At 37.0% G+C, this 14139-nt stretch overlaps 1 protein-coding gene across 1 annotated transcript in view; it reads right to left on the bottom strand.

Moving 5' to 3' along the window:
• LOC127868890 (exportin-6-like) overlaps positions 1-10826 on the bottom strand; it is a 61128-nt gene extending 50302 nt beyond the window's left edge. Inside the window, exons 1-4 of the mRNA XM_052411031.1 lie at positions 10776-10826; positions 9046-9136; positions 6004-6116; positions 4411-4608 (exon numbers count right to left, since the gene is read on the bottom strand). Of these exons, the coding sequence (XP_052266991.1) occupies positions 4411-4608; positions 6004-6116; positions 9046-9136; positions 10776-10778 (405 nt within the window). The 5' untranslated portion in view covers positions 10779-10826. The remainder of the gene's footprint in view (positions 1-4410; positions 4609-6003; positions 6117-9045; positions 9137-10775) is intronic.
• Positions 10827-14139: the final 3313 nt, after the last annotated feature.

The raw sequence follows: 14139 nt of genomic DNA on the forward strand, positions 1-14139 counted from the left end.
ATGTACTGTTACACCGCTGCTTTGTTTTCACACCAAACATTATGATTATGCTTTGTCTCGTTGACCGGTTCTGACCGGTATTGTTGTTGACTGCATATTAATTTACTGAGTTCAATAATAGAGGAACGTTTTACGCACAGTCTACAGCTTAAAAAGTTTACTATGTGGAACGTTAAGAGACAACGCCGATTCTTCTCGAGTATAGATAACAGGTGCAGAAACAATGCACTGTACGCGACAAACATTTCCTGAGAAGTGCGGAAAATAAACTATTAATCGGCAACATCTGTTGAAATTCGTACATTACCAATTTGTAATTATGCTAATTAGTAGATATTTGTTAGCCAATCACATTGTTATTTACTTAAAAAAATTCCAATTAGGTCTGTTCGTTTGTTTTCAATTGACGTGTTTTAATTTTTTCAGCTCATTATGTATCATAATCGAGTCAGATTTCCTTAAGCGTACATGCAGAAAATAAAATGTCAAAACGAAAAGTGTTAACGTTGAACGAGAAAATTAGGGTTTTGGAATTGTCAAAGAGTAAAAGTGCACGTAAAATTGCAGATGAGTTTGGAGTCGGTAAAACTCAAATTCAGAACATTCTTAAGCGTAACACCGAGGCACTTGAAGACGTGGAAAATTATGTGTCAGGTGAAAAAAAACGTGAAAAATATTTCCTTGTCTATGTTGTTTTTGCAAATAAATATGTACACACAATTCATTTATAATATATGATAATTTATAATAAGTGAAAAAATAAAACACATTATAAGTAAAATATTGTTTATGTATTGTGTTTATATTCATTTTATTATAAAAGTTAAAATCATTGTTGACAAAAGAGATTATCCTTCATATAGATTAAAATTGAGGGTAAGCATTCTTCCAGAATGGCCTTTTTTATTTAAAGACCATTTTATTAAGAGACCACTTTTGATTACTCCCTTGAGTGGTCTCTTAATACAATATTGACTGTATGTTTGAATAAACTTGCGGACATTTCTTTGTTTGTGTTTTTACACTTCTTTATTGATGAATTCTGATGGGGATTGTTGTTGACATTCCGGAGAGCAGGCAAGGGTAGGTGCGAACGAGGGTTTTTTTGCGGGTAACGGTAGGTGTGAAAGGGGTCATTTTGCACTTCGGAATTGGCAGATGTTATCGAGTAATATGTGCCACGACTTGTTAAGACGCTTATTGACATTTGAGACACTAATTGACACTTGAGAACGTGAAGATATGCAATTGCATTTTGTGTGTATAAATATTGAACGTTCAACAGTGGTGTACCTCAACAACTGTATCCCTGTCTCCCATGCGACATTCAAATTTACCGGTAATGCCCATGCTTTCCCCAAAAAAAATCACACGATGTATACTAATTCTTATTTTCTCACGTTTTTCACGAAATGCACGTAATCTTTTGCTAGAAAATTACAAAATTGTCAGAAAAGTATAGTGCTATGCAACCCATGCTCCTAATCATAATGACGCTTCCTATTTTGAATGCTCAATTAAGCTTTCCAATGGCAGCCATTTTCGGTCCGATTTGGTGGTTTTATTGTCTTTAAATATTTTTTTCTCCATTTTTGCATTTAAAAAACAGCCTGAGCGATATACACGGGAGCGCGCTATACGTGGAAACCTACTGTACTAGAGAAGAACTCTAAATAGAAGTGTAGCCATTCAATACCGCCGATGCCCACTACCAGTTTGACCTACCTGCAGTATACTAGAGAAGAACTCTGATCAGAAGTGTAGACAATCAATACTGCCGATGCCCACTACCAGTTTGACCTACCTGCAGTATACTAGAGAAGAACTCTGGATATAAGTGTGGCCAATCAATACTGCCGATGCCCACTACCAGTTTGAACTACCTGCAGTATACTAGAGAAGAACTCTGGATAGAAGTGAGGCCAATCAATACCGCCGATGCCCACTACCAGTTTGACCTACCTGCAGTATACTAGAGAAGAACTCTGGATAGAAGTGAGGCCAATCAATACTGCTGATGTCCACTACCAGTTTGACCTACCTGCAGTATACTAGAGAAGAACTCTGAATAGAAGTGTAGCCAATCAATACCGCTGATTCCCACTACCAGTTTGACCTACCTGCAGTATACTAGAGAAGAACTCTGAATAGAAGTGTAGCCAATCAATACCGCTGATGCCCACTACCAGTTTGACCTACCTGCAGTATTCTAGAGAAGAACTCTGAATAGAAGTGTAGCCAATCAATACCGCCGATGTCCACTACCAGTTTGACCTACCTGCAGTATACTAGAGAAGAACTCTGGATATAAGTGTAGCCAATCAATACTGCCGATGCCCACTACCACTTTGACCTACCTGCAGTATACTAGAGAAGAACTATGAATAGAAGTGAGGCCAACCAATACCGCTGATGTCCACTACCAGTTTGACCTACCGGCACAATACTAGAGAAGAGCTCTGATCAGAAGTGTAGCCAATCAATACCGCCGATGCCCACTACCAGTTTGACCTACCTGCAGTATACTAGAGAAGAACTCTGAATAGAAGTGAGGCCAACCAATACCGCTGATGTCCACTACCAGTTTGACCTACCTGCAGTATACAAGAGAAGAACTCTGAATAGAAGTGTAGCCAATCAATACTGCCGATGCCCACTAACAGTTTGACCTACCTGCAGTATACTAGAGAAGAACTCTGAATAGAAGTGTAGCCAATCAATACTGCCGATGCCCACTACCAGTTTGACTACCTGCAGTATACTAGAGAAGAACTCTGAATAGAAGTGTAGCCAATCAATACCGCTGATGTCCACTACCAGTTTGACCTACCTGCAGTATACTAGAGAAGAACTCTGAATAGAAGTGTAGCCAATCAATTCTGCCGATGCCCACTACCAGTTTGACCTACCTGCAGTATACTAGAGAAGAACTCTGAATAGAAGTGTAGCCAATCAATACCGCCGATGTCCACTACCAGTTTTACCTACCTGCAGTATACTAGAGAAGAACTCTGAATAGAAGTGTAGCCAATCAATACTGCCGATGCCCACTACCAGTTTGACCTACCTGCAGTATACTAGAGAAGAACTCTGAATAGAAGTGTAGCCAATCAATACCGCCGATGTCCACTACCAGTTTGACCTACCTGCAGTATACTAGAGAAGAACTCTGGATATAAGTGTAGCCAATCAATACTGCCGATGTCCACTACCAGTTTTACCTACCTGCAGTATACTAGAGAAGAACTCTGAATAGAAGTGTAGCCAATCAATACCGCCGATGTCCACTACCAGTTTTACCTACCTGCAGTATACTAGAGAAGAACTCTGAATAGAAGTGTAGCCAATCAATACCGCCGATGTCCACTACCAGTTTTACCTACCTGCAGTATACTAGAGAAGAACTCTGAATAGAAGTGTAGCCAATCAATACCGCTGATGTCCACTACCACTTTGACCTACCTGCAGTATACTAGAGAAGAACTCTGGATAGAAGTGAGGCCAATCAATACCCCTGATGTCCACTACCAGTTTGACCTACCTGCAGTATACTAGAGAAGAACTCTGGATAGAAGTGAGGCCAATCAATACCGCCGATGCCCACTACCAGTTTGACCTACCTGCAGTATACTAGAGAAGAACTCTGGATAGAAGTGAGGCCAATCAATACTGCTGATGTCCACTACCAGTTTGACCTACCTGCAGTATACTAGAGAAGAACTCTGGATAGAAGTGAGGCCAATCAATACCGCTGATGTCCACTACCAGTTTGACCTACCTGCAGTATACTAGAGAAGAACTCTGAATAGAAGTGTAGCCAATCAATACCGCTGATGCCCACTACCAGTTTGACCTACCTGCAGTATACTAGAGAAGAACTCTGAATAGAAGTGTAGCCAATCAATACCGCTGATGCCCACTACCAGTTTGACCTACCTGCAGTATACTAGAAAAGAACTCTGAATAGAAGTGTAGCCAATCAATACCGCTGATGCCCACTACCAGTTTGACCTACCTGCAGTATTCTAGAGAAGAACTCTGAATAGAAGTGTAGCCAATCAATACCGCCGATGTCCACTACCAGTTTGACCTACCTGCAGTATATTAGAGAAGAACTCTGGATATAAGTGTAGCCAATCAATACCGCCGATGTCCACTACCAGTTTGACCAACCTGCAGTATACTAGAGAAGAACTCTGGATAGAAGTGTAGCCAATCAATACGGCCGATGCCCACTACCACTTTGACCTACCTGCAGTATACTAGAGAAGAACTCTGGATAGAAGTGAGGCCAATCAATACCGCTGATGTCCACTACCAGTTTGACCTACCTGTAGTATACTAGAGAAGAACTCTGAATAGAAGTGAGGCCAATCAATACCGCTGATGTCCACTACCAGTTTGACCTACCTGCAGTATACTAGAGAAGAACTCTGGATAGAAGTGAGGCCAATCAATACGGCCGATGTCCACTACCAGCTTAACCAGTTTGTTGCGGATGAAGGTTGGCACTTTGCCATGGTGAGCCATCATGTACTGGTTCAGGTTGGCACGAATGTCTCGCTTGTCATCCACATGAATGCCCAGCCAGTGCTTGTTGATCAGGTTCTAAAAAATATGTGCCTCATTCTGGGGAAACTGTGCTTATTGCATGTCGGTAAAGTTTTGTCCCAGGTTAGCCTGTGCACAGACTGCAGAGACGAATCAAGGACCACACTCTCTGCTTAACCTGGATGTTCTGTTAGAAGAGAATTCCTTTCAATGAAAACATCCATAAAAGTGGAAAGTGCCATTCGTGATGATCCTATGCAGACTTCAAACAAATTCAATTTATACAGTGTTTACAGAGCCATTGCGAGAAATCATCATGATGAACCAAAAACCAAATCAGTTATGTCAGAGATTTCAGTTTTTCAACTACATTCATTTAGAAATTGGCATATAGTGTGAATAAAACATGCAAAAAAATTATGATTGATTTATAGCTGTCGTGGAAGAGTATATTAATGCATAATTAACCAAGAATGCCTGAAACCCCCAAAGTCTCTCACCTGAGATACAAAGATACTGACCTGTTCTGTGAAGACCAAGATATCATTAGAACAAATGTTCAAACCGATTTTCATAAAGAGTGAACTAGAAATATAACTTTACTTTAGCCATATAAGGAGAACTTCCCCGCCACCTGGCGACCATGTTTTTCAACAGACCGAAACTATGTTTGAACTCATCTTAGATATCATTAAAATAAAATGTTCTGACAAAGTTTCATGATGACTGGACAATAAATGGGACTTAACGAGTGTTAACAAGTTTTCACTAAAGCCGTATAAGGAAAATGCCCTGCCCCCTGGCGGCCATGTTTTTCAACCAACCTGAACCATTGTCGAACTGGTCCAGGACACCATTGGGACAAATCTTTGGACCAAATTTCATGATGATTGGACAAAAAATGTAGCCTCTAGAGGCAAATGTTGATGTTGCACGCCGCACAACGCACGGTGGACAAAGGGCCATAACACATTGTGCTCAGGTGAGCTAAAATGTGAACTTTGCTACATCAGTCATGTGGTATTTCCGAATAGGTGAAAGCATAGAGAACAACTGCAGTGCCTTCAGCGCTTTGATCTATGATAATGTTAGTCACAAACCAAATCAAACATGACACACTAAACACAAAACAGCTGAGGTCAATCAATTAAAGATATTGGAGTAATATTACTATTATCTTTCACAGAGGATATCCAATTGAGCCTTGCTTTAGACAAACAGGGCTTCATGCATGTTCGTCAAGTTTTTTTCTGATTAGCCTCAGCAGTTTGACCCTTTCTGCCTTAACCGGATTTTCACTGAGAAGACAGTTCTTTTAAACAAAAAACACCAAAAGAGCAGAAAGTGTTGTACTTGATTAGCCTGTGTGGACTTCACAGTCTAATCTGGAAAGACACTTTATGCACATTCATTTAGCCCATTTTTCACAAAGCGTGGCTCAACAATATTTACCTCTAGAACAGTAAGGCAGTACATCATGACAAACTCGTTGCTAGTGTTGGACAGGAAGAACAGACACTGCTTCCAACAGTCTTTGGTCTGGCTGAACTGGTTCAACAGCAACTCTAAACACAAACAAAAATGAACAACCAACCCAACATAAATAATAACAAAATTTGCATGTAGCAAAACAACATTTAATGTGAGACGAAAACTAAACATGTGTAAACAACCACAAAATGTATATGCAAACAAGAGGGCCTGAAAGGCCCAAAGTCGCTCACCTGAGATAACAAGATATTATTGGAACAAATCTTCTAACCAAGTTTCACGTAGATCGGAAAATAAATGTGGCCTCTAGAGTGTTAACAAGGTTTTACTATAGCCATATAAGGAAAAATGCCCCGCCCCTGGCAGCCATGTTTTTCAAGCAAACATAATTATTTTTTAACTCATCCAAGATATCATTGAGACCAATCTTCTGACCAAATTTCATGAAAATTGGACAATAAATGTGGCCTCTAGAATGCTAACAAGGTTTTACTAAAGCCTATAAAGCCATATAAGGAAAAATGCCTCGCCCCTTGTTGTGCTCAGGTGAGCTAAAAACCTGGCAGTGCCACAAAACCAGATTTTGAAGATTAAAGGTATCAATTTTAATAATTGTGCCGCCCCAAGCTTTCTTCACACACAGTTTAAGCACAATACCACCATCCACACTAAAGTTACTAAGCAGATTTTTTTTTCTATTTTTAGAAAACAGTGAACTTGAGCTCGACCCTATGCTAGATTTCCACACAAGCTAGATCTTTCCTAAATTTCATCCAGATCAGTACATGCCATTAAAAAAATTGACCACAAACCACTTGTTTGCTGTTTTTCTATAACAGTGACAGTGACCTTGACATTAACTCCATTGGCCCCAAATGTGATCCTAAGTAAACTAGGTCTTCATGTAAACAACCTTCTGACCTATGCAGAAATTTCCATCAAACCAAAAGAAATTGAGAGAAATACATTGACTTTGCCCTAAAATTGATACACCCCGAATTCAATCTGTTTGACACCACCTGCATGCCAGCCATATCCTAATCTAATTTACTAGGATTTCAAATTTGCTTAAAACCTGTTTAATAAAAGGGTACACAGAGATTTTAACCCTCTCCCTCTCAGAAGCAAAGTGAAAATAGAATAAAATCAGAATGAGTAACTCGCAGTCTGTTCAGGTTTTATGCTGTTTGCTGCTCATCAGTATCATGTCTATCCGTTGTATCGGCCCTCTTATTGAAAACATTGAAATTTTGGAATGGAAAAAATACAAAACAAGAGCTGTCAGAGGACAGCGCGCTCGACTACTCGAGTGCTTGACAGTATCATGGGCGTATAATGTGGGGTGTGGTCATTTATTAGACGATCTTTCAAAAATAAAAAAAAGGAAAAAAATATAAAAATTGGGTGGGGGGGGGGTGAGAAGGGGCTATAATGTGGGTGGGGTAATTTATAAGATGATGTTAAAAAAAAAAAAATTGGGGGGGGGGTGGGAAGGGATTCTGGGTAGGGGCGTGGGGTATTGTTTGGGTGGAATCCATTGTGGTATTCAGGTAAGTGTTGTTTTGTCAAAGTAATAATAAAATGTGATCATAAATAAAAAAGTTATGGCAATTTAAGCAAAATGTTAAAATTATCTAAGTGTTAAAGGGGCCATAATTATGTCAAAATGCTTGATACAGTGGTCTGCTCTTGTTTATAAGTTGGGGTCATGTTGGTAAACAAGTATGCAAAATATAAAAGCAATATGTCAAAGGATATAGGAAATATTTGGGGTAGTATGCAAACTATAACATAAATATATCAATAATATGCATATTCTAAGTATAAAAGGGGCAACAATTCTGTCAAAATACTTGATACAGTTGTCTGCTCTTGTTTATAGGTTGGGGTCATGAGTGTAAACATGTATGCAAAATATGAAAGCAATACGTAAAGGGACATTAAAAATATATGGGGTAGTACGCAAATTTTAACATTTGCTGCATATTCTAAGTGGAAAAGGGGCCATAATTATGAAAAAATGCTTGATAGAGTTGTCTTCTCTTGTTTATAGGTTGGGGTCATGTTGGTAAACAAGTATGCAAAATATGAAAGCAATATGTCAAGGCACAATGAAAATATTTGGGGTAGTACGAAAACTTTTCATTTGCACGCTAACGCAGACGCTAACGCCGGGGTGAGTAGGATAGCTCCACTATATATATTTTATATATAATAGTCGAGCTAAAAACGCATGTGTTATATATCAAAATATAGTTAAATGTGTATTCTTGGACATAACAACGAAAACTGCATTTAAATTGGTAATGTTTTGACAAAATACTTGCTAGACTAAGCTCCCTGTAGTAATGAGTTTAATGTACAGACCCTCTCATAGTATCAGCCCTTCTGATTGGTTGTTAAGATTTGTTACTATGTGCGCACGCTTGTTCTAAAAATAGTAACTTGGTCATTTGGTTTTTAAAATATTTTTACATTTTATTGAAAAATCAGCGGCATATAACACATATGATAAAGCAACTATTAATCCATTAACAAACTACTTGCGTGTGTGTTACATTATTTAAAAAAACATGGCATCACCTTGGAATAAACATGACCTACTTTCCAATGAACACCGGAAATTATGAGAATGATCGCCATAATAGTCATGGATAACCATCAAATAAATTACAACTTCAAAAAATTGAAAAACATAGTTTTCCAGCACTTCTTGAAGGTTTTTTGTTAGAGGGACGATACAATGAGGAGGGCCGATACTATGAAAGAAAGGGATATCTAAGAGTTGGAAATAAAGCCTTTAAAACTTGAATCTACTAAGAATTGTCTTGAATTAAATTTAACTTTCATAGGGACTTCAAATGCGTACAAATACATATCTAAGTGGTAATTGAGAATTTATACAAAGGATTTTAAGAACTGTATGCTATTTGTTCAATTGCCAATTACAGACAATTAGGGTTTTGCATTCTGTTCAGTCCAAGATATCAGACAGACAGTTACCAATTTCCCGTTTTCTGTCATTGCTGGTGGCTGGACTGAAGAACTCTGACATTAACATCTCGAGAGAATGCAGGCTTCCTGCGTCCCCAGCCTGCAACAAAAAAATGAGCTGCGCCCTAGTAACGTGGGGCTAATGCATGTCAGTAAACAGCAATCCCAGATTTGCTTGTGAATTCTGCACAGGCTAATCCTGGACATCATTTTCTTCTTGATGGATTTTATTTTTTAAAGGAAGTTTCTTCAAAATTTTCATCCCTGATTAGCCTGTGCTGGCTTATCTGGGATAACACTATGAACATGCATTAAGCCCGTTTTACCTAGACTAAAGAGCACAGCTAAAATATTTTATTATAGAATTGTGTTTCTGCAACCACTCCCACAAAGAGGCATATCACACAACACATTACAGTCAATTGGTGTATAGCGGATTTTAGTGAGTAACGGATAAGTTAAACGTTTTTTGCAAAATACTTTTATTTATGTTAAGATTTATAGTTTTCTTGAATTGAATACAAAAAGTCTATCATTGTTAAGTCGATTCATGTTTTGTTGACGTGTTTCAATGTTTACAACTGTTTCTTTTTTCGAAAGCAAAACAAGGTCACGTTATGTACGCACCGTTTTTGTGACGACAGGAAAAGTGCAGACAAATGGTTTCTTGAATTTTGCAGATTTTGTTTGGTAAACATAATGTTCATTGATGTAATATTTTAGTATTATGTGTCCTTTACAAAAGTAAGAATGCTCAGAAACCAAATTGATGCGTACCATATAAAATAAGCATGACAGCTTCAACTCGGGATTTAGTGAATAACGGACATGCGGTGACCAATATTCAGTAATGTGGGGATTGTCTCAAAATAAATATAAACTCAATTGAAGTTGTCCAATACAAATGTGGTTAGCGTGTGGCTATGATATTAATTAGTGAAAACATCATTTTTGATGAAAACTATTCAAATTATAACGAAAAAACGATTTCTCTGAAAACATATTTGTCACTATCAAATCTATATATATAACAAGGTATTCAACTCGAATATAGGGTGCATCGCTTTGAACAGCCATTACTTCATCAATTGTGCAGCGATTTCCATGAACTTGGTCTTATAAAACGCAGAAATTAATTTCCTCTCTGGAAATGTACATATATTGCAATTATTGTTTACAAATGCTGTGTCAAATTTCAAGAAATAACACGATACACATGTAATCCGATAAAGAACTAAGGGATCCGGTAATGGCCTAATCAGTGTACCATGAAATTCGCGCTGTAAACAAATAATATTTTTTCGGAAATTTAAAACCGCTGCCATGTTTCAAAAGGAAAGACATGTGTCTATCTAGGTTTAATGATTTAATTACTGAATGCATGGCGTTTACGTTGAAATGAGACTCGAAGTCCTTAGCTATCCGTTATACACCTATCGACTGTATTTAATGCGAATCGCCACGAGGACGTAACGGTCCCTAACATTCAAATGCTTTTAGTAAACCAAATATCAAGCGGTGAATCTTAATATCTATTCTTCAAAACAATATACTGTTCAAATGATTCTGTTCTGATCCAACAATAACATGAGTAACTCAGTTACTAACTGTCCGAACGAAATCGGTAAGTTATTTTCTGAATATCCGATATATTTGGATTTGCATCAAGTAGGACCAATTGAAATTAAATTCAACGGCTTACAAATAAACAAGCGAATTAATTATATTCAGTTTATTACCATGGTTGCGTGGTTTATGATGCAGACAGAGTGGTTAAATGTACATCTGTCTCTGTCTAATTTTCTATTTTCCGGGAGTGTTCTTGATTTACACAAGTTGCGTTTTAATCGAATAAATAGGCAATATTACACTATGCACGTGTTCGAGAAAATCGCATTTAATAACAAAATATTCACAAATATTAAAGCTATTCTCTCATTTAACTTGCTATATAACCTGTGTGTTGCTTTCTTATCAAATACGTGTAATCTAATAGCAATTGTTGAGCATCGACGCACTTTGGCTATTCAATGAGTCTTGGGCCTGGGTAGAACCAGCACTTGGTGTCTTTGGGGTAGATCTAAAGAACGCGCCCAGAAAAAGGATCGCACCCGGGACCTCCCGATCGCTAGATGAACACCATATCCACTTCACCTAGGCGATCTCAGAGAAACAATTATACCATTATAATCTTGGTATTGATATTGATCATAAACTCAATTTCGAAGATCATATTGGGAATATTTGTAAAAAAGCGGATAGGCAATTAAATATCATTTAAAGAATAGGTAAACATCTAAATAAGCTAAATAAATTGACAGTTTTTCATACTTTTATACTATCCAATTTCAATTTTTGCCCAATGGCCTGGCATTTCTGTTCTGAAAACAATACAAAGAAAATGGAAAGACTGCAAGAAAGGGCACTTAGATTTGTTTACAATGATTTTTCTTCATCTTACCATGATTTGCTTCAAAAAGTTAAAATTCCATCTCTTTATATTAGAAAAATGCATACTATGGCTATTGAAACCTACAAAATTCTTAACGGGCTTGCGCCTGTAGTACTTACTAACTTAGTTGTAAAAAGAAATTCGTTAATAAATTTTAGATATTCAAATATTTTACAGATTCCTAGCGTAAAGACTTCAACCAATGGTAAGCAGTTTTTCATGTATGCTGCCCCTGTGCTGTGGAATTCCCTCCCAGAAGAATTTAGAGCCAACATAAATTATAATCAATTGAAAAATCTTATTCAGTCTTGGAATGGAAATGTCTGTAAATGTTCTTCTTGCTCCTGGGACAGGGCTACAGCACAGGTACAGCATACTGCAAAATAAGTAGTTTCTACTTTCTCTGCCCTTCTTTTTCATGCTTATTGTGCTTTTTGCGCTCTTTTTATGTTTTTTGTATTGCATGTTCAACATTACCCTGTTGAGTTCTATTGTCTATAAATATTCTGTACTGCTTGTTGTTTGTGCTGAAATGCTTAGGCCTATTTTTGTACCCGTCTATGTGTATACATGTATGCATTAATGTTGTATGTTTAGAGCCAGTTGCATGACACCAGTGACAGTCAAATGAACATTATTCACTTTTCATTACTATTTTTTATTTGTTAAGTAATCTGTTTACCTAAATTCTAATACGACCCAAAGCTTGCATTTGCTTGTCAGTCTTTATGTGCTTGATGCCAGTCCATGAACATTTTACCATGAACATTTTTCACTATTATTTTGTTTAGCATGAAATCTGCTTTTACCTAAAATCTATAACTACCTTCGGTCTGCTGTGATTGTCAGTTTTTATATGGGCTTATATGTACATGCTGTGCTTGTCAGTTTATATGTGCTTATACATGTATGTGCTTGCTGTGCTTGTCAGTTTGTATATGCTTATGTGTACTTGTCAGTTTTTTATGTGCGTATGTATACTTGCTGTGCTTGTCAGTTCTATATGGGCTTATATGTACTTGCCGTGCTTGTACGTTTTATATGTTCTTATATGTACTTGATGTGCTTGTCAGTTTGTAAATGCTTATGTGTACTTGTCAGTTTTTTTTATGTGCTTATGTGTACTTGCTGTGCTTGTCAGTTTTATATTTGCTTATGTGTACTTGCAACCTTTTATTTGTGAGGAAGCTGCTGACCAATTCAATTCGAATCTGTTTTGATTTAATACCTCGTCTTTACCCATTACCCATTTTCTTAGCTCATTTTGTGTTTGGTTTCTTCTTAGTCTTTAAAATCACAATTTTTTACGGCAGTTTTTTTTTAGATCTACTTATAGATCAAGATCAGCGGCCTCCTGCACAATATTTCTTTAAATAGTATGAAAACTATTAGAATGTAATACTGTGATTTCATTAACTTATTAGCATGCATATCATATCTATTAACTTAATTTTGCTATATTTAATTTCCATATTGTAGCTGTTTTATACTTGTTACATTTATACAAATGTTTATATAGTCGGTTCAAAAGCCTTAATGGCTTATGTTGTCTATTTTATGTCTTGCCGACTCAAAATATATCTTATCTTATCTTACCACATGAGATCACATTATATGTGTCCTGACATGGCATATTATGAGTTTATTTCTTCAGAATCGAAATATATGGTATGTTAATGTTTGATAAACACGCGGTTTTCGTTCGAAACATAAAAATCACACTTCCAGAGCTGCGTCATGCGAAAATGAGTCTTATGGCATTTCGGCAAGCGTAGCTCAAGCCCAGTCTGCGAAAGTCTAGTCATGAGCTGCGCTGTCCGCCAGAAAACCGCGCAAGCTTTTGTGATTTTATTGCGTAACTCCTGACTAGGCTGCGAGATTTTATAGCTTCGCTGGTCACATATTAATATTACATTAATTTATCAAAAAAAGTATTACATTTAACATGCTGTTGATTAACCTCGTTTTGAAATAAAAGGAAACCGCATTTCCGCATTCAAAAATATACTCTCTTTTTTTACTTTCTTGTTAGTTATTTTAAATAAAAAATTACTATATTGCAAAAATTTAATTCTCAAAGAGTTCAGAAGATTAATATAAATAATGCTGATTTTGATTTTAACTCAAACTGACAATGTTTGTGTCCAACCAAGCGGGAAACATGTTGTTATATTAAAAATGATCTTTTGCAAGATTTCATTCTTATATGGAACAAAGGGGCAATTAGCAATCTGATAACAACCAATGGTCCATTTGGCTTGTTTGTACGCAATCTGATGACTTAATATGCTCCAGTAATGTATCAGACCAGATTTCATTCTAAAAATATAAGCACAGTTTACAATTATAGTGTCAGTTTTGAAATTCGCCACTTTTAAAAATGTGTCGCCACTTTAAAAAAAATGTCGCAATTTGCGACAGTGGCGATCGGCAGCAAAACCCCTGTTGTAACATTAAAGCAAGTTTATGACATGTTCATGTCTTTAGTATTAAGTGTAAATGCAGAGTGTATTCCAGTTTCATAAAGATGTTAAAAGATGTTAAACACTTCTTAAATTCCACTACACGATGATAGGGCGAATACCACAACTTTTCCGCTCACCGTCGAAATTTTATACTTCTGACAAGCGCACCGTATCGTTCTGTCAAAA

The sequence above is a fragment of the Dreissena polymorpha genome, chromosome 2, assembly GCF_020536995.1.
Source record: "Dreissena polymorpha isolate Duluth1 chromosome 2, UMN_Dpol_1.0, whole genome shotgun sequence".
NCBI classification, from domain to species: domain Eukaryota; kingdom Metazoa; phylum Mollusca; class Bivalvia; order Myida; family Dreissenidae; genus Dreissena; species Dreissena polymorpha.